General features: G+C 39.0%; 1 protein-coding gene across 1 annotated transcript in view; it reads right to left on the reverse strand.

The window, feature by feature from the left end:
* METTL15 (methyltransferase 15, mitochondrial 12S rRNA N4-cytidine) overlaps nt 1–26029 on the reverse strand; it is a 189892-nt gene that overhangs the window by 56411 nt on the left and 107452 nt on the right. The window contains exon 4 of the mRNA XM_063438580.1: nt 4734–4925. Coding sequence (XP_063294650.1) covers nt 4734–4925 — 192 coding nt within the window. The remainder of the gene's footprint in view (nt 1–4733; nt 4926–26029) is intronic.

Genomic DNA, 26029 nt, shown 5'->3' on the forward strand with positions numbered 1-26029 from the left:
ATACGTGTCTGCAATCTGATTATTAAGTGTTTAGGGAATCTGTCTGAAGTACTTGCTAAAAGGAATAAAAAACTTGGTCTGCTGACTATTTTTGTTACGTTTTCTGCCTACACAGTGGAGGAGGAATTTAAGATAGCATTTATTACACATTCCCTGTTTCTGTGCACACGAAGAGAAAGTAAGAGGAGGCTTGCTTTCTTCAACAAAACTTTATAATTGGACTTTGACTGCTGCTGTCTCGATCTCATTTTGCTGTTTCCGTATCGGTACATGATGTGTTTTTATAAATTGGCTGGACAATTACCCAGCAATGAGAAAGTGTAGACTGTATTCCCTCTCCTTCAGGCTACACAAGTTCATGAGATTTGTATTTCGGCAGACAGACCACTTAAATATGTTTTGAATATATTAATGATATATGCCAACAAGTTTTAATAAGTACTGACATGTGCCATACGTACGTCGAATATGTTCGCAAAGAACCATGTGTTGCATACATTTTGAGAAGAAGGGGAAATGCTGAACTGAATTTAAACATGATATAATGTTTCTATATTTTTTTGAGATTGCCGATGTAACCTGGTTTTGGTGGATATGGCTAGTTTAGCAAAAGGAGTTCTTGATACCCTAGTCCAGGGGTTGGCAACTTTCAGCACTCGAGATGTTGTGGACTACATCCCTGTTAATGCTTTGCCAGCATTATGGCTGTAAGAGCATTATAGGATATGAAGTCCACAACATCTCGAGTGCCGAATGTTTACTACCCCGGCCTAACTGTAGTCACAATATCCACTTCACATGTCTTTAGAAAAGTCTCATGTAATTATCAGAACAAGGCATACCAAAGCATCAATGCAGTCTGCTTCCTTTGCGATTGTATGGTTTGCCATATTGAGTGTACCAGCTCTGGAAAAGGAAGGGAAGCCATACAAACACTGCTTGCAGCAGGGAATCCATGCTGTGAGAATGCACCGTGTTGTCTGGTATTGCTAAAACTTGGCTCCTTGAATCCAATATGAATGCTTACATGCCTGGTGGATCATACAATCGAGCTTTCAATCGGTCAGTCTGCTGTATGATCCTCTGTATGATCACACAAAAGAAAATATCCTTAAAGGGGCAAGCTAAGCAATCTAACCACTACATCTCTCTGTCTTGAGTACCCTGGCAGCTTAATAACCTGGTGCCGAAGGACTGCCCTTCATTTGGCTGCATTGTTAAGGTGGAATTAACACTTCCGCATTATCACTGTCAAGTCTGCCCAGATTGGATGATGGTGACTGACTGTGAGTCCTGGGAGTGTGTAAGCCCAGCCCTCTCAGCCAATCAGCAATATTCAGGTTGGATGAAACTGACATAGTTTACACGAAAGTGTTAATTCTGCATTATTAACACGGCTTATTTAGCGGTGGTCCCTCGGTGCCAGGAAGAGCCCCAGTTTATACAAACCATTATTTAACTGGGGAAACGCCAAGGACACTCTAGGAGATCAAACTACTGCAGCAAGCTGGGCAGCTTTAGGTTTCTTACTGTGCCCTTCGCTGGAATGTAAGGCAAGGTAATGCCAATTAGGACCAATGAACTCCAGGTATGGTCTACCCCTGCACCCCTGACTAAGGCTATTTTTGAAAATACCCACTATACAGGTGATGAACACACAGAGGTCAACACAAACACTGGGGATAAGGATTTATAAGGAGGGACAAAGATTTGTGTTTGTCCAAACAAGTCTGATTATTGATAACAGAATACGACTCATAATATATTCTGAATTACATTTTCTGCAAAGGAATTGTTCGATTTTACGTTGGTTATATGCAGCAGCTGCTTGTCACTGTCTGAATATTATTTGTGATTATATATGGATATATTTTTTTTTCTATTACTTTCTTAATACTTTTTTCTCTACTTCTTCACAAATTCCCTGGATATGACCTCAGAGTTGCCATAGCAACAGTTTTGACGCCATCCTACACATCTGGGCTTTAGAAGCAATCGTTGCTCTATCCCTTACCGACCAGACGAAGGTCAGAGTTTATGACTGAAACGTTACCAGCATTTATTAATTCCCTATTGCTGCAGGTTAATTAACACCTGAGAGTGCGTACATTTGCTAGTAGTTTATTATTTATTGTTCTATTCTCATGCATTGCATTTGCAAATAAAGAGCTAACATTTAGAGTTTTCTTGTAAGACTAGATTTCAGCTTTTTAAAACAATTTATATTTAAATTATGTTTTAAAAATGTTTGAGGGTGTTTCTGTTATTTTAGAGACCCAAACATGGTTTGAATTCCGTTTGTTTTTTTCGATCAATTTATAATGTTTATATTAATTTCTCTGACTTGTTCCGTCTGTGTGGATTCCCCCCCCCCCCCCCCCTTTCAAAAACAGATAGCAGAAGATGCAGTGGGTGAGCCTGTCTAGTGTTTTAGCACCACAATCAGTGTGATATGTTGGATGTGTCTTATAATGCAATAGGACAGGCATCTGCTAAGGTGATAGCATGCAGCCAGCTGGAATTGCAAAGAATGAAAATCTCGTATACTTTTTACAGTTACTGTAGTTTGAGGAACACATAACGAAATTTGCCAAAACTTAACAAATTATGTTTTCTTACAGTAAAAAAAAAAACATAATTAGTTTGGGCATGCAATCTACCTATAATAATCTTTCCGCACTACCAGAATTTATTAAATAAGCACTTTTATTTGAGACATTTCTTCAACTTCAAACAACTTAATATATCTCCCTAAGCACATTTCATTATTTCATATTATATGCCTTCGGATTTCAGAAATGTATCTTACAGCAAAGTAAGCTATAGTTTGTTTTGCCACTATTTGGAGGGCAGAGAAAACAAAGTTTTAATCCTCAATATTAAATAAAGTGTACTTTCATATTGGTTTACAGATCATTGTCCTGCAGTCTCAAAGCTCAGCTCTATGCTGTTTGGGGGTTATATCACTTTGTTTGTGTAGCTCTAACAACACTTCACTTAGCCAATGCAGAATTGTAATACGGGAGGGAGCCCAGGAGCTTGTACACTGCACCTTCGCCAAGTGCAAACAGAGCATTGCTTCCACAAACCCTTCCCTTCAGAACACTGCTGCAGGCTAACACAGCAGTGCTGGAGCTTGCTAGATAAGTATACTCAGTCTGCACCCAGTGGAGGTGCAGGCTAAAGTTCCTCATTACAGGACCACTAGGGATTGTTATGTCCCGCCTCTCTGGCACATGATATGAAGCGAGAATTGGGGGGGAGGGAGGGGTTAAATTTAAATAAATAATGCCCTCTCATCTCCCCACAAAATACAGCCCTTACCCCACCCCACAACTCCATACACATTGCATCCACAATATACATACACTTCCTACCACACACACATACACTGCATCCCCTATATACACACACACACTGCATCCCCTATACACACACACACACACACACTGCATCCCCTATATATATATATATATATATATATATATATATATATATACACACACACACACACACACACACTACATACCCTAAACACACCCTGGATTCCCCATATAAACACGCACATATTACATGCTCTACCAAAACACACATGCGCTACATTGGAAAAGAAAGACAATGAGGAAAACCTCCTGAGGAGAGATCCCAATTGGGGTAAAATAATGGTAACTAGGCTGTGACAAAAAATACAACATTTGCTGATGCGGACAAAATACCGTTATGCCTGTACGTAAGGATAAAACTACCCCCTTTTTTAGCCAGCCTATCTACCTGTAAACGCTAAACACGCAGGGTCAGCCTACTTACAACCCTTATCATAGGCTAAATATTACTGAAGCTATGAAAATTCGGGCTCACTACACATGAGAAGCCAAGCTTTCGTTATTTTAATTATAGGGTCTAATACGTAAACCTTAATTAGACTGTATGTTCATTGACCCTTAGCGGTATTTTGGCTTAATTCTTCTGTTGATAAAATCGTTCTGTTAATCTTTCACTTAAAAATGTAAAAACTTAAAATGCGCAATTGTCTCTGCCACAGTCTCACTTGCCTTTACCCACATGTACGCTGTTGTGGCGTTTATTGATATGTTTGTACTCACCTGCGCAGCAAAAATAAAGAATTAAATTAAATTAATTAAAAATAAATAAAGATAAAAAAAAAATACAACATATAACAATGATGAAGAGATACTATAGTAGATACCATATAGTGACGGCAGGATATCCTACCGTTACTATATGGTATCTACTATATATATATATATATATATATATATATATATATATATATATATATATATATATATATATATATATATATATAAAACTGTTATATGTTGTATTTTTTTGTCACAGCTTATTTACCATTTATTTTACCACAATTGAGATCTCTCCTTAGGAGATTTTCCCCATTGTCTTTCTTTCCTATTATTATTAGGGTTTATGCCCAGAGTGGGTGGGTACCACTAACACTGACCCCCCCTGACTGGGATATCTCCCATACAGGGTTTTTTTTTTAGCTATTTCTACATACCCTATACACATACACACTTGCTACATCCCCTATAGACATAGGCTAAAGTTTCCTGTAATTATAGCAGTGGTAGTTTTAATTTTATTCCTTCTAAATTTATAGTTAAAATATATGGATACGTATTATATTTTGCACTGAATCTCACAGTAGATGTTTGTACAATGATAGTATTACATTTTTATCTTTTTGCACTTACCGGTCACCGTCCATTCTCATATCCAAGGGACCATCCCTCGAAAGTGAGAAACCTCGTTCTGGATTGTCAAACTGCATAGAGGAACAGCCAGCATCCAACAAAACTCCATCTACAGTTGCTGGTTCTACTCCAGCAGATATTAACAAGTCTTCACAATCACTGAATCTCCCCAAGAAAGCTTGAATTTTCTGTCTGTGAAGAAGAATGGGGAAACAAAGATACTGTTAACAGTCTAAATAGCTTGGACAAAGTTTGCCATCAAGAATGTAGGTGCTCGGAAGAAAAGAGGAAAATTAAATATATTTTACATGCTCTGTAAAAGGAACCACATGCAGCTATCCCCTTATTATTATTTGGTATGTACTAAGACTAGAATTTAAAGCACTAGCCCTAAACAGGCATATTTTAAGTGGACGCAATAATAACCACCAACACACAGCGAGGTAGACTTGTTTACAGGAAATTCCTGACAATAAACCTCAGATTAATCTGTAAAGCAAAAATAGCTCACATAGCAGAATATGGTTTTATCAAGCGATAATTAATCACAGAGGTAATGGGTCACTCACAATCTCCAGAGCAGGCTCTGGCTCTATTGGCTTGTAAATAGTAAAGCAGCGTTGGTACTAATTTCCAATCCTGGAACTCCTTCCTCCACAGAATCAATGAGGAGACTTCAAGTGTAATGATTTAAAAAAAATACTATTTACTCAATGGTATAATTTAAAAACAGAGTAAAATACAGAAACTAGCAGTAAACAACAAGAAACCACAGTCCACAATTTAGGAAAGCACAACTTGTTTAAACCTTACGATCTTCTGCAAGGTGCAAAGGGTTCTGTTCAGAACTCAAATTTGGTGCCATTATTCCAGTGTCTCCCGGTCACTTCCGGGTTGCGTTTATGCTACAGTAGCTTGACCTTTCACATTGCTTTTTGTATTATTTGTTACATTATATTGTAAGTGTCTTGTAAGTGGTTATAGACACTAGGGCAGCTGCACTTGCACTTTGTAATTGGCGCCAATCCACCCAAATTCCATTGCTTTTCTTTGGTTTTTGTAAGTTATATTTTAAGTGGAGTACTAATTAAAAAGGCACTCAAAGCATCATAATCACCACAGCCTATAATAGCAGCTTTGGTGCTTGTAGGTCGCAGACACCATTCCCCTGGTTCATCAGTGGCCCCCAGGAGCCAGAGGACTGCTAAAGTGGGATTTACATTTCTACAATAGCAATGTTGTTTCTTCAAATTTGGACTGCATTAATTGGCTTGGCATGTCATCCGATTCTCCCAGCCAATCAAATGTGTCCAAACATGGATGAAATTGATATTGAAAATGTGGAAGTGTTCATACTGCATTAGTAGTACAGTGATTGGAGGTATTCAGCAAACAAAGTGCTTGTTCAGATGTTTCATTCATGAATTTCCATATCCCATAAATTCCAGAGGTTTAGGATAAATGCTTGGTTGTCCTTTTGAGAACAATGGGAATATCAGGATTGGATGAGAGGTTTCAACCACTATCTGGATTGGGCAGAATTCTCAGCAGAAATTAAAATTTATTTGCTTTTTAATACAATGTCTGTGTAATGCATGCTTCAGTCATAACACTAGAATTTAAATCACCAAATGCACATGAAACATATACAATGTATTATGGCTCACGGTGCCTAGAGAGATATCAGCTATGCCTCACTAATGATGCCAACAAGGCTGAAACGATCGTCTGGGGTGTCTGTGTCTCTCATGCAAAGGAAACTTGGTGGCATTTTGGAACTGGACTGCCCGTATGGGTGGAACCAGTCTGATATGCTTCAGAGATGTTCTCTCTGTAATGGAACAAGATGAGCTAAAACCAGCTTGAGATCTGAGCGGGGAACCACCAAAGGGCAGGCTCTTCCAGCTGCTGCCCATTCTCAGTATACTCTTGCACCCCTTTTTTTTGCTTAGCATTGCATAATTTGATTAAACTACCGCTTCTGATAGCGCAGGATGTCCATTATTATTTAGAAACTGGCACTATTTGTTATTGCTATTTTCTGATTATTAGTTTGGATTAATACTAAATTATTTGATGATAGAGATGAGCTTGACATCTGTTGTGTAGTTTGAGAATAAATTGTATTGGGTAATGCAGAAGGCCAAGGAAAAAAATAACAGAAAGATGCAAAGTGATTTAAGAAACAAATAAGGGAAAGGGAATTATGCCAACAGACACCGCAAGCAACACTGTAGTCACCAGAACCACTACACCTTAATGTAGTCGTTCTGGTGTAATCAGACTGTCCATTCGGGACATTTTCTCTTTTAAAAAGGCAGTGTTTGCATTGAAAAGCCTGCAGTGACAAGGACATTGCAGCCTACTAACACCTGTATTGGCAGTCATGTAGAAGTGCATCCTGGGTCAGTAATTGTGCAGCACTGGTGTTTAGCGTCTCCGTTAAAACATTCCAAATAGAAATGCATTGAATCAAGGAGTTGCTGATTGGTGCAGCGTAGAGTTTTGCTGCACATGCGCAAAAGCACTGGAGTGGCTGAGATCATCAAGATTGATTATCTTAGCCATGGATGAATGGCCGGTCACAGCAAGACCAGTAAGTTGTGGGAAAAAAGGTGAGGAAAAGAAAGGCCAGGGCGTTAAACAATTTGGAGTACATGTTTGTATTCCTCAAACTATAGTGTTCCTTTAATTAGGTTAATTACTAAATCAGCAACTCTGGCTCGACGGTACTCTACATGCTGGATTCTGGGTTCAGACAAGAACATACGAATATCAAAACAACACTTACTAAACTGAGTGTGGTTAAGCAAAGGTAGTGGTGAAACCGTAAAGATGGAACAGTTATTTCACCAAAAAATATACGTGCACAAGCTGAAAAGTCCCATTTTCATAACGAGACAGCATTGAGGATTGGTGAGAAATAAAGTATGCTGTGTTGAGATAGTTTGACTTTCAGATGAATATTCTTCATCATTATTATTATTCAAATCATTTTATTTTGAGTTTCTGGAATCCTTGATCATTTTTCTAATGCTAATCTCACATTCTCATGTAAGTGGTGGATTTCAAATGACACAGAGAATTATAAACTCTTCCACACAGTGTAGCGAACATCAGTTACAAAAATAAAAATATATATGTACGGAGTGAAGGTTTAAGCTATCCAGAAGTGATACATGCAAGATCATTTCTACTTATGGTGTACAATTTAAATGTCTAGAACTGCTTATGACGGGAACTTCAAACATCAAAAGGATCTTTTTCAAATGTAATAACGACAGGAAGCAAACCAGCAAAATCACTTTCATTACAAAATCCGTAGACGACCTCCATGCCAGTCTGTTGGGGGAAGGCGGGGGGAATCCTTAAAAATATAATTACCGTAATGTTTTTAACAGCAGCAAGTACATCAATTTGGAAGTGTCATTTACAACTATCACAGCAATGGCGAATTTATTTTAAATAAGAATGAATGGTATGAGTAATAGAAGGAAGCAGTTGTCACAATGCATGACTCAAATTGTAATTAAACCTAATGTAATGAAGAGAAAAAAAACGGTACTCGTCTTTAAGGATAAAAAAAAGAAAATACATTTCTTTGTGGAAGCAGGGACAAGCAAAGAATAATGATTTAAATATCTACATACATTACGGGCACGGCTTCATAACCTATTTAACACGATAAAGGTGCTTAGCCAGAAGCAAGCACGTACAAGCAATTAGAAATTTTATATAGCCAACTAAGATACATGAGCGGTGGGCAAAGAAAGTACATGCCATTTTAATAGATTTAAATATGATGCATGGAGATTTCATATGATGCAAAAAGCTACATGGAGAGATTTTTATGATTAGCATTCTCTTGTACGCTTGCAGTTATTGTCGGTTTTCTGCGTAAATGTCATTTATATTGGTCTAATTTGGTAGCAGAACGTAAGCCATGTTTCTGTAAGCAGGAACTATGTTGGGCTGGAGGCACGCAGATAGTCGATGAGACTTCACATAGGCAACCAGGGGTAACAGAACCCAGATTTCATGCTTTCTGTGATACAGACTGGGACAGGTTAAAATGAAGCTTTGATTACAGGATGGTACTAAGGGTTCTTGAGATTAAAGGGAAACTATAGTGCCAGGAAAACAAAGTATAGCTCCCTATATTGCCCCCATCTGTCACTGTCAGGGCTCCGCGGGCAGCGGTGAGGGGAGGCTGCAATCCTCTCGCAGCACTCACCCTCGGTCCGTCGCCGCCCGCGGTCCCCTCTCCCCTTACCGTTAAGCGAGCGGCGTCCTCTCCTCTTGACACGCCGCTCGCGTCCGCCTCTCCTCCTCCCAGCGGCAGCATGTCTAACGCTGCACGCTGGGAGCCGGCACTATTATCTAAGCGCCGGGGTCACTCACGTGACCCGGCGTTAAAGCTACAGTGCAACAAACACAGTGGGGGGTATAGATATCCCCCACGTGTGTTTGTTAATACTGATTGGTGGTTAGCCAATCAGGATTCAGGCTAGGATTTAAATACTTACCTTTCCTGTCTATCTGTGCCCTGTTGTGGTCTTTGCTTTATAGTATCGATTGTGAACGTGTGCTTTCTGGTTACGTACCCTCTGGCTTGTTATACTGACTTTGTGACTTTCTCCTACCCTTTGACCTCGGCTTGTTTCTCGTTATTCTGTTTTCTGGTTCCCCTTACTCGGCTTGTCTCCTGACTATTCTTTGTGTGCTTAGCCCGGCCACTCTAAGGACCGGTACAGCACACTTTCTGTGTGTGTGTCTGTGTGTGTGTTAGCGTGTTGGGTTCCCCGGGATCGTGACAGTCACACATCCTCCCCTCCCTTGGTGCAGAAGGGGTTAAAACCCGGAGCTGGTTCTGGCACTGATTTCACTACTCCCCCGCCGCCTAACGTCAATGCATGCCCTCGCATTAGTATTTCCCCATAGGAATGCTTTCCTATGGGGTTTTACATGACGCAGAATGCCCACAAAAGTTATCTAACGACCCAGAAGTCTCTCTGGCAGACACCCACTAGAAATGGAGTTAACCCTCAAAGGTAATTATTGCAGTTTATTATAAACTGAAATAATTACCTTTGCAGGTTTAAGGGACATGGGGCTATGCACCCAGATGAGCTGAAGTGGTCTGGGAGCCTATACTATCCCTTTAAAGAAAGAAAGCGATCGCAAATTAAACAGTACAAATCCAATAATACTAGTATAGTATTGCGATAATCAAGATTATGGTTTAGGTGATAGTTGCACTCACAAAACGTATGTGGATAGTGAGCCTCAAAGTCTCCCCGGAGTTATCCAGGGGGTTGCCAAAACTCCTCCTCCGTGTTAGGTTTCCACTGGCTAGCTCAGGAACACAGGAACACCAGGTAGCAGATATAAAAAGATTTATTCAATGGATAGTTACAAGAAAAATAGGTAACTTGAAGGAGGAACAAAATATATATGGACAAATAGAAATGCAGAAAGTAAAGAATTAGTTTAAATAAATAAATAATTATATGTATTTTATGCATGCAGACCCTGAAGAAGCCAAAGTTTATTAGAAGAAACGCGTAGGATCTATTTTTCTGCACTATAAATCGTTTTTAGGTTGTAGATACTGCTAAACTGCTGTGAATTGAACTTTAATCAGGCAGTTCCTGCAGGGTCTAGCAAGCTATTACTAGAGCGGGACATAGGAAATTCTAAAATCAACAGAATTTGCAATAAAAAGAAGTGTAAACATTAGATTACTCTTTACAGGAAGTGTTTAAGAAGGCTGTGTAAGTCACATGCAGGGAGGTGTGGCCAGGGCTGCACAAACCAAGTGATTTAACTCCTACATTGCCACCTGCGCCTGTTTCCGCCGACAGGTCCGTGAATAGGAGGATAGATTTAAATTTGTCATGTAGGTCCTTTTTTGCTCTATGTGCTCGGAGGATTTGGTCTTTGGTATGGTAATAATGGAGCCTCATGAGCACGTCTCGAGGCGTGGATGGTGGCAAGTGTTGCGGCCTGGGGATTCTGTGAATGCGGTCCAATAACAACATGTCAGCAGGTATGTCCGGTAAGACCGTCCGGAACAGCTCCATGGTGTAGGGCGTTAAGTCCTGAGCTCCCACGTCCTCTGGGACTCCTCTGAGCCTGATGTTATTGCGGCGGGACCTATCTTCTGCGTCCGTGATTTTAGCTTCGTGTATTGACAGCCTCTTTTCCATCTCATCCATTCGGTCCTCAAGGGCTGAGTGGGCCGTGATATTTTCTTCCATTTTCTCCTCTAGTTGGGAGGCTTGTGCGTCCAAGTCAGTAATGTCATTTTTGATTGTTACTAGAGCCGTTGTGAACGACGCTTGCATTCTCAAGACTGCCGCGTCCAGCATCTTTTGCAGCAGGTTCGGGGTCAGCGGGGTCTCTGTGTCAGCTTCTTGTGTGCCGGTAAGGTCCGCATGGGGATCAGGCTCGGCGCCATCTTGGGCCTGTACTTTGGCCTGCTTTGGGTGCGGTGTTCTGGCCGCAAAGAAGGCTGCGCCTTTTTTAGTGCGGTGTTGTGACATCGTAGATCCATGTTTGATCGGGAAGTAGCCCCCCCCAAAAAAGGATTTATCCGCGTTTAAGAGCCCTGTGCTGCGGAGCTCTTTCAGTGTGCTGCCTGCTCCATTCGACGTCCGGCCATGCCCTAAAAGAGAACTATTTAAATGGACACTGTGCGAGGGTTTTTTTTATGCAGGTTTTTTTTTTTGGGGACATGTTTTTCTTTTAATTATTGATTTGTAATAAATATTTTTATATCTGCTACCTGGTGTTCCTGGGTTTCTGAATAAGCCAACTGAAACCGAACATGAAGGAGGAGTATTGGCAACCCGGGGAGGCTTTGAGACTATCAACATACATTTTGTGAGTGCACCTATTACCTAAACAGTAATCTTAATTACAGCAATACTACACAGGTATTGCATTTGTTGTATTTTTGTGAAACAGCTGAAACTTGTTGTTAAGAAAGGCCTTTAAGGAGGAGCCTTAGGGGTAGCTACCACTTCCTTTTTAAGCCATTTTCCAGCAAAGCATTTGCTTAGTTATATACTATTTTGCACATTTAGCTGTTTTTTTTTTGTAATATAATAAATAAGTAAATTTTCATAATATTATTCTACGAAATAAGTCCAACATCGATATATTTCAATTCTGTTCTACATCCAATAGTCAGAAACATTTATGCCAAAAGTACCTGCAATCAGAAGTGCGGTTAGAGAACATTTTATCTTCAACAATGAATGCAGAATCATACGCAGTCACGTACAGATTTACAGAGTAGGATACAAAGTAATGAAAAGAAATGTAATAGAATCCAGAACAAAGGATAGAAAAATCATTGGTGAAAGACAAAATGAAGACTAAACTATGTCTGGAAACAGAAATCTGTTAAATATAAATTCTGTTTCGATTAAACGTTAGCTATTGGTTGTGCTTTATTTTCTTAAATATCCAAAGTATTTTTAATGTTTATTTATTTATTTCCAAGGCTTGCTATATAAATTCCTTTACCGGCCAGATTTACCCTTCTTGCCCCAAGGTCAGCTTCCTCATTGTTCCTTATGCCCCTATTATTATTTTTTTTAGATTTCTTAAATTACAAAAGGAAAGCACTCATGGAGCATGCACATTCAAACCTAATCATTGGCAAACATGAATGCACTTAAGGTATTATGGGTCAGGAAAATTGCCAGGAACCCGAAAGTGATGCAGAGGCGAGTATGGTTTTTACTTCCCTCAGCAGCGCAAGTCACTCCAGTAAATTTTTCAAAAACATTTCCAGTTGTAAGGAAACCAGAAATGTAACTTTAAGAGAAGATCAGCTTCACATTAATATCTCACAAATGGCAATGCTTACATTTGTCAGAGTGCAGGACAGAGTAGAATGCACCAAAACCACAACATGAAGGTTTTGATAATTAAGTGTCGCTTTAATGAACCGCAAATAAATAAGACTGCCACTTTAATGTCAATATTTCATTTCAATGTCTAATAGGTTTTCACATATTATATTTCAATTTTCTATTTCTCCTTTTAGATCAACAGTGGGTACAGAATAGTATAATTTGATATGCTTAAAAAATGTAAACTATATAACTATGATACTTCAACATCAACTTCCTTTATTGTACTTCAAAGAAAAAGGCACCATCAAGGCGGAGAATGGGTAACGTAACCCTCCGTTACTATAAAACAAGAGGAGAAATTACATTTTTAGAAGGAAATGATTGAGGAAAACAGTCTACTAATATTCAGCCTATGGACATGCCATTTATTCACAAAGAATGGAGTTCAGTAATTTTTACTGGATAAAGGAAATGAATGTACCAGGCTATTTTTTTTTTCTTCTCCATATAATGTTATTTGCTGGAATAGAGATTATAACAAAAGTATTACTGTCTATGGCTTTGGCACATTTGCCAAGAATAGGACATGAAGCAAAACAACTCTGTCACGCACAGGACTAACTAGAAGATAAGGGACAGCAACAAGCATTTATCTTGCCAATGAACTGCATACCCTTCGTACTCGAGTTAAATGTTGAGGTCCAAAAGATACCCATCTGACAAGTCTTTAAACATTACCATTACAATCAAACTGCACAGATTCCTATTAGAAAGTAACACAAGGATACAGCTGCTGGTATTTGGTGTTAGACTGATTAAATGCTGTTTTCATTCTTCATCTACAATATCAGTCTATTGAATTCATTAACAAGGGTAGGATAACAATTAAACCTCTGTTACATTAAGCAGTTACAAATTGTCGGTTGTAGCCTCTCATGTCTACTTTAAGTGTTATATGACAAGCTCCCCAGAACAAAAAATATCTTTCATGGTGGGATAAATTATATGTCATGCTTTAACACTCCTTTGATTCAATAAGTTCACTGCTCTTTTTCCGAGTGTCAGAAAAACTGCTTCATTATTTTCGAAAACACTATTTTTTTTTGTTGCGTTCTGTTGAGTTACTTCTGAGAGTCTGTTTCCTGAATTCCAAAATAGTTTAATTCCCTTTGGCTGTAGTGATTGGAGGCATGTTTTAATTTAATGATTTTAAATTTTGGCAACACAATATATTCCTATAGTATTTCCGAGTTATTTAATTGCACAAAGCTTCATTAGAACTAGATTCTAGATCCGGGATAGTTTGCTTCCCTATATATCAACCCTACAAACACTATCTCATTACCCATCCGTTTCACACACGCTACTTCTTTCATCCCACACATAAAATAATTTTCTCAGCATCCACACTAACCCTATCAAACCAAAATGATTGTGATTTTAGGAGTGAGCAAGACAATCACATACGAGCTACATACAACATTATAGAAGATGCTGCAATATACTTAAAATTTCTATAAGTAGGATATTAAAGGAGAATCAAATTAGAGAATAATGAAACGCGCTGGGAGAAAAACTCTGGGACTTCCTATCAGTGCTTATAAGGCATCAAAGAAGAAATTGAAGACAGGGCTTTTTGACAAAGCATTGTGTGCTCTGTGCAATCCAATCCCACAAAGGTTCCAATGTGTATCTCACATCATTTTCTTCACAGTTGTTTTTATCCTAATACATATTTTATTTATGTGCTTTTCTTTTTTCTTTCTACCAATGGGATGGTTACACCCATACTCTTGATATTTACTTTATAGGTCCAAGGCCTTCACCCTATTTCTGGCTATAAGGACTAAAAATAAATACCTTGACCTGCACATGTGTTATATACACCTACCAAATCTAAAGAAGAAATGGATATGGCCAAGGAAGGCAAAAATGCATACCTACTTACCGCCATTTTCTTTTTCTGATCATAAGCCATGGCCGCACAAAGATCCATCCCTTGGGATTTACATGGAACTAAGACGGGGGATTGGGAGGTAGGAGAGAGTACTTATACTTTTATTTTAAATAGGTTCCTGTCTAATGGGGATGGGAAGAGCTACCCATTGTTGTGCGGTCATGACTTAAGACCAGGAATAGAAAACTACGGTAAGTAGGATTAATTTTCTCCTATATATCCCTATAATATTCTGCTAGAGTGTTTTATTTATTTATTTGGGATGGGGGAGGGAGGGGGATGTGTTTACATAAACAAGAAGAAAAAAAAAACAATGTAAAAATAGATAATAAAAAAATACAATTGAGCAAGAGGAATGTTGAACTGTTTTGGCAGTAAAAATAGCTGTATGTAAAAAAATAAATATTTTAAAAATAAATAAAAAAAAATATATAAATGTAAGACCAACAAAAAAAAATCAGGATTATTCTAAATGTTTTAGTACATGGAAATGAGAAAAAGTCAAAACATGAAACACATTTTTAACCAATCTGCTACCAATCTGCTATAAAACTACCAGTTAATGCCACTGGGGAATTTGTATTACTTTTGTATTGTATACAGTTTAGTTTGTACTTATTTCTCTACTTTTGGCCAATTAAAGAGAAACACAGGGAGAGATGTGCTTTGCTAATATTCCGACGTTTGCTTTTCAGAGTGTGAGTTTCAAATCAACAAGACACAGAACACAGTAGGTGATATACACAACATTGCCAATAGCATCTGGTATATGTCTGATCCTGTTTACTGCAAAGGAGGTATAGCGGGAGATATTCACAAGCTATTTTATGAAGGCAGATTTATAAATACTGAAAAAAAAATTCATTATTTTGACACATAAATTATATATAACAGTTATTAAATGTAATATGGGACATAATCACTTTGATCTGGAACACCCGTGAGTTCTTTATGTATGTGCTTGTCCCAAATCCAATATAGGACTCATGTAATTCTGTGCCATATAGTATTTTTGCAGTCCACTTCTCTGTAATGTCTACACACACACAGGAATCCTTCCGCTGCCAGGAATCACGGGAGGAAGGCGGAGTACGTCGGCGTGACATTTCGCACCATCACGCTGTTCCACCATCAAGTAGGACTGCTCCCCTCTTGCACCCTGTGTGTGTACAGAGTCGGCTGCGATCTACCAGCATCGCCTTTGCAATCGATTGGTATATCACAATCGACGTCATGGGCACCCCTGTTTTTCATGGTGTTTAGTGTGCTGGACAATTTACCAATACTACACCCACAGAACCAAACTAATGATGTAACAGCTTATATATTGCTGAACTAAGCTTATTACACTAATAGGATCGACCAATATCATTTTCCAGAGCCGATGCCAATACAGATCGGTTGCCTTTCGGCCCAATTGCCAATAACCAGTGCCGATATTCTGTCCATTAAAATTTTGAAACAGTAACAATTTCTGCACAAATCTGTCATTAACGGAACATGCTGACAGCAAATCACACTCCAATCACTCTCAGGCAGCTAGTACATATTGGGATCACTGAGATCCCAGCACGTACAGTGCTGATACTGACTGAAATCACACTCCTATCACTGTGAGCCATTACAGGAGATTATTCACTATCTCACCAACCTTTCTTCAGCTGAGCTCCACATGTGGGGACTCACAGGGAAGGGGTGACGTGAGCTCGCTGATGCCTGGAGTTTCTGGGTGTAGAAGAGGGGGTGCTGTGACTGGGAGAGGTGAATAACTTATTGGTAATATTGGTAAATTACAAGGCCGTTACCAATTATTGGAAATATCCCGAATATCAGCTCTAATAATCGAATGAACCGATAATCGGCCTGTGCCTACTGTAAATTGTTGTTACCTACCTTTTTACTGCACTGAACACATTCTGGTAAGAAACAAAAAACAAATCGGCAATGGCCAATTAAAATTAGAAGGTGTACAATTAGCTCAATTTATTTTTAACACATAGAAAATTGTTTAACATTTTTACTATACAAAAAGCAAGCTGTTGGGTATAACTTCAACCTTTTTATGCAGCATTTAAATAGGCTGCTCACATAAACAAACTGCGGATGAGGACATTCTTATGTGAATAGCATGTACCGTATGTATTTTAAGACATCATGAGACGCTCAGTGAATTAAATATGTCTCTAGAAAATAATTCAGGGTTTAGGAATGCAGGATTTAAAAAAAATATACCGTATATAGAAAATCTGCAAAACCACTCAGGGAAAGCCCACTACAAGCAGCTGTTTTTGTTGTTGTTGTTTTTGTTTCTAATTACAATCAATTAAAATAGACGTGGAGAAGAATATAAAATTATATTACTGCTTGGCAATTGTATTTCTTTCCCCACTTCTGTCAGGTATTGGATATATGTATAAATACAAGGCACTCACTCTTCTAGTGCTAAAAATAAATAATAATTGGTCAAAACCATTCATAAAATTTTAACTAGGCTTCTGGAAACAAAAGTGCCAAAGGGTAATGCTTTGCTAATGGTCTCGAGTGGAATAAATAGCTGTTCTGACGTCAGGACTTCCTTACACTCCAATAACTGGCTCACTTGGGGTTTCAGGTGCAGCAAGTTATATACCAGTTTTAAATAAAGTTACAAAAATAGAATGCTCAGTGAACAAAATTGTCGCTATGCAACGTCACATTATCTGATTTATGCCCAGCAAAACGTTAACTAAGGTGATAGATGACTCAAAAATAGTATCTTCTATCACAAGCTGCCCTAATGGTTCAGAACTAGAGAGAAATGATATTTTCTTCACTACAGGGCTTCCTAAAAAAACCTTAAAAAATATCTCTCCAAGCTTTTCTTCTCATGTTATCCTTAGGCAAAGCCAAATATAAAGAATTCAGAGCACATTACAAAGAACGTTGACATGTTTAACAATATACATATATACACACACATTTTTTGTTACAGTTTAATGAATTATTTTCTATTTGAAATTTGTCACTGCTCGTTAAAGGTAGATCTGCAAAAAAAAATAAAAATGTAATTCAATGTGGCATGCATTAAAACGTCCTGGTGAATATAGATTTTTTTTTTTAATATGTTATAATGTTAATTCAATTCAATTAGAAAAAAAAAACAACAAAGTGCTAAAAATGTTCCTCAGCTACAAACATTAACGGTCACTATAGTCAACGGAGCAAATACAGCCCACTGTATTTGTTCTGGTGAGTATTATGGTGCTTTTAACACTTTCGGGTCAGGAGTGCTCTGTGTCATTTTACACAGCGTGGGGAAACTCCAAATAACTTTCCCACGCTGTGTAAAATGACCAGCACTCTGATTGGTTAGATTTCAAGCCATCCATTAGAGTGTTATGAGTCATTTTACACAGCGTGGGAAAGTTCTTTGGTATTTTCTCACGCTGTGTAAAATGACACAGAGCACTCTGATGCGCTTAAACCAACCAATCAGAGTTTTCTTTGCCTAAGTGCAGGGAGCTCAGTCTGCACCATGCCCTCGCTGGGTGAAGATGAATTAATTTATTTTTGCGTCAGGTTTTTTTATTTTATTTTTTACAAGTTCGATGGGTATTTTTGTTTTTATTTGGCCTTTTTTGAGGCTGAAAAATTAAGATTTTAGAAAAAAAGAAGACATGAAATGGTAAGTTTTTGTTTTTTACAGGAAATTAGTTATTTTATTCCCCCTCACTATTTTTAGGGTGAGGGGGGCAGGTAGGGGGTTATTTTTTATTATCCCTCCTTGCTGCCCCTGTGGAATACACCTGAGTGGGATGTGTGTGGTGGCTGAGCGTAATTGTGGGTGGGATAGCTGTGTATAATTCTGTGTGGGGCTTGGCTGAGTGTGCTATGTATTGTGGATATGGAGTGTGATTGCAGAGTGATTGGTCCTGCTTGTGGTCTAAACATGGCAATCTCGCGTGCTGACCCTAACATGCTGGCTTTACTGCTAGCACACTGGCATCAGCAAGAGGACCGCCTGTCGCTTAAAGGACCACTCCACACTCAGAAAGCACTTCAGCTTGCTCATTTAGCCCCAGTTTATAAAAGAGTGGATTTCTATAAGAAATCAGTACTTTTATAAATTAACTATGGAACTCCCCTTGTCAATCAAACAGTCAGGGAAGATTCCTTCCTACTTCTGTCCACACAACAGGGGGCGAACGTGCACGCTGGGACCAGGTCAGAGGCTTCTCAATGATTGAAAAACCTCTGATTGGTTATTTCCCTGTGAAGGCTTACAAAGGCTGCAGTCATAAGAACTGCAGCCATACAAAACTATTTTAGACTATACCCCCAATGAATACATACATAAAACATGCATGCATTGGGGGTATATCTACTAAGCTGTGTTGTTTGTGTGTGTGAAATGGTTATTTAACCTATGGCATTAGACCCTGTGTGCCACTGGCAAACAGATCTAATGTTGAGGATTTTATTGAAAAGTAGGGAAGGGACCCTATTTTTAAACAGGTTTAAATTAAAATCTTTGTTTGCTAGCACAATATACAGATGGAACTTAATGCTTTTTAATATACATTAAACGTACATAGATACAAAACACACACACAGACAGACATACACACACATACAGATAAACATTCATACAGACACACACACATACATACATACATACATACAAACACACACATATATAAAATATAATGCAGAAGGGTGACTTCGCTGGTCCAGTGGTGGCTCAGCCTGATGGGAATCAGAGTTCCCACTCTGACTCCCTCCTCTCCTTCATCCCGCATGGCTACTGTTGGTTGCTGGGAGGAAGTGATTGGGCTGTCACCTCCTCCCAGCCTCTGACCTCAAAGAGGGCTCGGTCGTACTGTTAAAATCCATAGATATTGAGTGGCCCTAACTGCATGATCGGCCCCTTAACGTGCAGCCCAGGCAGTTATACCGCGCAGCCGGGGGCCGCAACACACTGCAACCGCGGTAGTTCGCCCAATGGGTGCTACCAAGAACCACATCATCACATCATTTTGCCGTAATCCAAAGTATTCAGAAAACAGCTAGAACCACTTTGTTAATTAATGCCCAGTGCACTCTGCTAGTGAGATACAAATTACATGACATAGATTGGCCCAGCAGGAAATGCAACTGGATTGAGCATAGATTGGAGTGAGCAGCAGATGTGACAATGAGTACATCTATGTCATGTGTACATCAACGTCACGGGCTCTCAAAAAAAACACCAAAAAAAACCCCCAGAAAAATGTAAAACATCCAATTTCTATGTTTACCATGTTCCTACATTAAAAAAAATATTGAAATAAAAATGTCTCTGCTGTAAATGGACTTTTGAGACTGCTAGCTGGATAGAAACAATAACACAGAAATAAGTTCAACAAGGAACCTCCACATTAATTTACTTGCAGAAGCCAGTGCATTTTATATTGTATGTCAAGTGGCATAGTATAGAGTTTGGAGAGCCAGCATGTGCTCTTGATGTTTGGCACCAGCCTGTGTGGAGGGGACAGAGAGATAACTCCATATCTCTGCTCCCTTCATGCGTGCTAACATTGTCTTCTGCTTAGATGTCGTCTGACATAGCGTGCTTGCTCTCATGACCAATTCCATGCCGCTCAGCAGTGATACATTATAAAAAAAACAACTTGCCGTGGCCAACTCTTAGTAAGTAATGAAATTAAAATATGAATAACTAGCATGGGTACATGAAGGCGCTATCTCAGGGGATCACTTAGCCTGTAGCTCCCACCATGTTCTATAAAAATAACGACCATAACTGTTTAACCTAAACCTTGAATGGCTTTATTTAATTGGTCAGCCTTTATTCCCTTTCTTGCGGCAACCACAACCCTAACCTTACTAGAGAGGGAGATCTTGCTTTACAGTCAGTAAGAAACAATCAAAATCTAATAAATCTGGCTAATAAACGTGGGGCAGTGGTGGTGATGAATAGAGTTGACTACATCAAAGAGGTAGAAAACAAACTAGCCCATGGGTCGTCAACCTGGTCCCTACCGCCCACTAGTGGGCGTTTCAGGATTCCAGGTGGGCGGTAGGGATTTTCAATTTTTTTTTTTATAAATTGGGCAGGCGGGCGGGCGCGAGCCGGCGGTACCACTGTGACTGGGTACCGCCATCACCACTTGCGGCCCCGGCAGCAATCCGCCGGGGCCGCATATAGAGGGGTCCATCGGGTGGCCCATGCTGTCAGGGCCACCCGATGGATGTGGATTGTGAGGGGGCCCGGTCAGCGCTGGGCGCTTTAACAGCGCGACCGGGCCCCCTGTGATGACATCAAATCTGCTGGGAGGAAGTGATTCCCCGGTCACTCCTCCCAGCATACAGAGAGCCGCGCGGGAGGAAGGAGGAGGAGGGAGTCAGAGTTGGAACTCTGACTCCCATGCACCTGAGCCACCACTGGACCCCAGGGAAAGTCACCCTCCTGCACCTTAAAGGTAGGAAACAGGAGGGTGACTTAAATATAATGTGTGTTTGTTTGTGTATGTGTCTTTGTATGTATGTCTTGTGTGTGTCTTATGTAAGTGTCTTGTGTGTGTATGTCTGTATACATGTGTCTTGTCTTTGTATGTATGTCTTGTGTGTGTCTTATGTGTGTGTGTATGTCTGTATATATGTGTGTCTTGTCTCTGTATGTATGTCTTGTGTGTGTCTTATGTATGTGTCTTGTGTGTATGTCTGTATACATGTGTCTTGTGTTTGTATGTATGTCTTGTGTGTGTGTCTGTATGTGTGTCTTATGTATGTGTCTTGTGTGTGTGTGTATGTCTGTATATATGTGTGTCTTGTCTTTGTATGTATGTCCTGTGTGTGTCTTATGTATGTGTCTTGTGTGTGTGTATGTCTGTATACATGTGTCTTGTCTTTGTATGTATGTCTTGTTTGTGTCTGTGTGTATGTCTGTATATATGTGTGTCTTGTCTTTGTATGTATGGCCTGTGTGTGTCTTATGTATGTGTCTTGTGTGTGTGTATGTCTGTATACATGTGTCTTGTCTTTGTATGTATGTCTTGTTTGTGTCTGTGTGTATGTCTGTATATATGTGTGTCTTGTCTTTGTATGTATGTTGTGTGTGTGTCTTTGTATGCATGTCTTATGTGTGTGTTTGTATGTATGTTTTGTGTGTGTGTGTGTGTCTTTGTATGTATGTCTTGTGTGTGTGTGTCTTTGTATGTATGTCTTGTGTGTGTGTGTCTTTGTATGTATGTATTGTGTGTGTGTGTGTGTCTTTGTATGTATGTATTGTGTGTGTGTGTGTGTGTCTTTGTATGTATGTATTGTGTGTGTGTGTGTGTGTCTTTGTATGTATGTCTTTGTGTGTGTGTGTCTTTGTATGTATGTCTTTGTATGTGTCGTGTGTGTGTCTGTCTGTATATATGTGTGTATGTATGTGTGTCTGTCTGTATATATGTGTGTATGTATGTGTGTCTGTTTCTTGTGTCTATCTGTATGTGTATGTGTCTTTGTATGTATGTCTTTGTGTGTGTGTGTGTGTGTGTGCCTGTCTGTCTGTATGTCTGTATGTCTGTATGTATGTGTGCCAGTCTGTTATAGTGGGATACCTAGCTCAGCCTTCCTACTGGGCATTGCTATAAGGAAGGTTAAAAAAAAGGGGGAAAAAAGGTGGGGAGGGGAATTGAGGAGGGAGAAGAGGGGAGCTGACGCACAGATGAGAAATCATATTATGCGCAAACAGAGAAGTCGTCTGAATATCACCGAAAGAGGAGACCTTCGTTTGTTCCTTACAACCTCAAGGATCTCATTAATCACTAGTAAAGGTAATTTCAATTTACTTTATTGTTTTCTCATTAAACTTTTTATAAAGTTAAAAACATTATAAACATGCATTAATTGCAAATAAAAAGATAAATGTACGTACATTTATTTTTTTTAAAACACCCTCCTTTCGAAAAAAATATTCTGCGCTTGCGCGAAAACTGGTGGGCGGTAAGGAAATTTTTTCAACCAAAAAGATGCATTAGTGGGCGGTAGTTAGAAAAAGGTTGACTACCACTGAACTAGCCAATGTCAACACGTATGAGGTTTGCCCCAGGGACCCCACATGCTTTCTTGTAAAGGAGATTAATAACATCATAGTAGAGGCTTTTTCTATGGGCATAGTGGATAATACTTAGACATACTTAATTAAGGAACACTCGGTGATGCCTACATTTTATGTATCACCCAAAATACAAACAAAAAAAAAACCTGGCAGACCGAAAGTGGCCAGTAATGATTCTGCATTACAGCCACTCTTGATCATGTTAGATAGTGGTTTTATAGCCCTTTGTGAGCAATTTCAAGCCCTATATGCTCGACAGCAGTGATGTCCTACACAAGCTCATTAGTTTGAGATTGGACACCCCTTGTATACTGTACACTTAGGACGTAGTAAGCCTCTACACATCTATCCCGCATGTGTACTATTAGAGACACCTTTATTTGATGCGACTATACCAATGCTTAAATTGAGATTTTTTTTTATGAGCATTCTGGATCTCTTACTACACAAAAACAGTTTTTTGTTTTGTGACAAGTATTACAGACAGCTGAGGGGCACGACAATGGGCTCTAATATGGCCTCTTCATGTGACAATCTGTTCATGGAGGGTTTGAAACCAGACACGTGTATGCGCATTTTTTTAATAGTGCATGCACATGTTTGGTGGAGATTCATTGATGACATTTTTGGTGTGGCACCAAAGAGGAATTCTATACCTTTTTTGAATGGATGCAGTAAGATCCAGTTTACCATGCAGAGTGATGAGATTAGCATCACCTTCTTGTACCTCAGGATCACACGTGAAGGTGATGGCTTTTTCAACGTTAATATATACTAAACCTGCAGATAGAAATAGTTTGTTGGGGTACAGCAGTTTCCATCCCTTAGGGACAATTCAATAATTGCCTTGCAGCCAAGTCATTAGAGTGGCAAGAAATGTCTCAGATCGGAACTAACACTTACAGCGTCTAGAGGAAATGAGTGATACATTCTGTAGTCGTGGTTATCCTACAGACGCCTTGATTCAGAGAAGGACAATGTGCTTGTATTTGAGAGGGATTCCCTTTTAGAACCTAAACATAGGACACTGACAAAATCAACTAGGATACCTTTTATATCCCAGTTTAGTCCACATAGCAAGAGAGCGGCACAGATTACTCATCAACATTGGGGGATCTTGAGAAAATAGTTTCCCTGAGATCCCAGAATTTCAGGGCTCTTCCTTATTCTCTTATAAGAGACCACAAAACATATGTGACATCCTAATACGAGCAGATATAGGCCCCTCTAAAGTAAGGGCACAGCGTTTTTTTTTGTCCACTCCTATCTACGGCACTTTTCAATGCCATAATAGCAGTTCTTGAAATTCAATCATTTAGGGCCACAATAATGTTTTCTATTTTTGTATATATGCTCTAAGTCAGGAGTGCCCAAAAAGGTACATCCCCAGATGTTGTAGAACTACAACTCCAAAAAGGCTTTGCATGCCTTTAGAATGCTTTTAGAATGGCAAAGCATCATGGAAGTTGTAGTTTTAAAACATCTGGGGATCTACCTTGTGGGCACCCCTGCTCCAAGTAAAACTTTTTAATTATTTTACTAATTTTGTCAAGATAGCTAGGTCTCATAATGTATTTATAGCAACCTGATTTTTTTTAGATTTAAATATCAGCTTTTTCATCTTTGCTGTTTATCTATTCCATGTCATATTTTTTTTTTATAGCATCTTACACAACATTTTTCTTTGTACCAATTGATAGACATCATGTGACTAATTAGCTTAGTGCTATAAATTCACATACCACTACTTTTGTATTTTATGTATGATTTCGGCTCAGACGAGACGAAATGTCGTTGCGGTGACTTACCCTCCAATAAACACCTTTACCACTTGCATCCTGGAATGCTGCCCATTATTTTTGTTTTCCTTGTTTATTACTCAGAGATGACTGGTCAATTCAAATTTTGAAAATAAAATAAAAAGGAGGTAAATGCTGTGCGTGCCTTACCAATCATTATCTCCCTATCTTTAGAAGCCCGATGTATCACTCAAACTTCATTACAAGACCAAACAACAGCAGAAAACCAATAATCAGTCAGTGTTAGTGGAGTTCTAGTCATATATCACGGAGCACTTTCTTGTAGAGCGCGTTCCTTAACCCAACGAGTGCTACGCGGTTGTTTTATGGGTTTGCAAAACCATGCCTCATTCCTTATTCCAGCACCCAATGGGTCAACGTGCCATCAGGACTTAAAATATTTCATTGCCTTGACCTTTTGTTTTGAGATGTGCGTCAAAGCTGTTTGAAATTACCATCTGACTGATGGCTGAAATCAAGACAAAATGAACGAACGTATTTGATCAACATGCAAAAAATAAAGCTGGCAAACAAACACAGCTCCAGAAACTATTAATGCACTGAAATTTACACTGGGAATATATGGCACAGGAGACTATTTGAAGGAACAGTTCTCCACAGTTGAATATTTTTTTAAGCCTTCTGGACTTTTGAGTGCTGGTCCTAATTAGTTTGTTGTTATTGAGAAAATATACTCCAAAACTTAAAAGTGAAATAATTAAACCGAACTTTAAAAGCTGTTTTCTCCTCAAACACAGAGACAACATTGCAATGGAATGAGTGAATACCAGTCCTGAAATATAAAGTCCAATATAGGAACTGCCCTGCAATGTTGGAGTCCTGAGAAATGGGTCCCAGTGGAAGAGAATGAAGGGGGCAGGTCAGTGCTCATGTAATCATGTTACTGGATCTGCCCAAAGGGGACACTCGTAAATACGCCCGAATTATTGGCAGGTCAGACTGGAGTAAATGCCACATAACTTCAAAAATAAATAACCAATATCAATCTGAGCCTTGATCTTATGTAGCAAGTTTGATCATTACATAGATAAATAGAAATGACAAGATCCCTGTAGCCTATGACTAAGTGCATGCAGTTCTGTATTTTGAACATTACATTTCTTCAACAAAGACTATGTTTTAAAACATAAACATAAAACAGAACTTTAGACCTGAAGAATTAGCTCAGCAAACACAAAATTAATTTAATACTAGTGGATTATATAGTATTATATCCTGTTAAGGCTATACCTTAACAGTGTGATACCTTAAGGCAGTGGTTCCAACCCAGTCCTCAGGTACCCACTAACAGTCAAGGATATAGGGATTACCCAATTGTGTCTAAGGTGTTTTTTAGAAAAAAACAAAACAAAACTTTAGCCTCAAGGGTAATCCCAAAATCCTGGACTGGTAGGGAGTACTTGAGGACTGGGTTGGGAACCCCTGCCTTAAGGGAATAATATTATCCAAGTATTATCCGTGACTGCTATACTACCCTATGAGATTTTTTATGTTTTCTCATTTTGTGCTGGGATAAATATACTAGACTTTGAGGTATATGTGTGTTTTTATTATATCTTATAATACAT

This window comes from Pelobates fuscus, chromosome 12 (genome assembly GCF_036172605.1).
Source record: "Pelobates fuscus isolate aPelFus1 chromosome 12, aPelFus1.pri, whole genome shotgun sequence".
In the NCBI taxonomy this organism is placed as follows: Eukaryota; Metazoa; Chordata; class Amphibia; order Anura; family Pelobatidae; genus Pelobates; species Pelobates fuscus.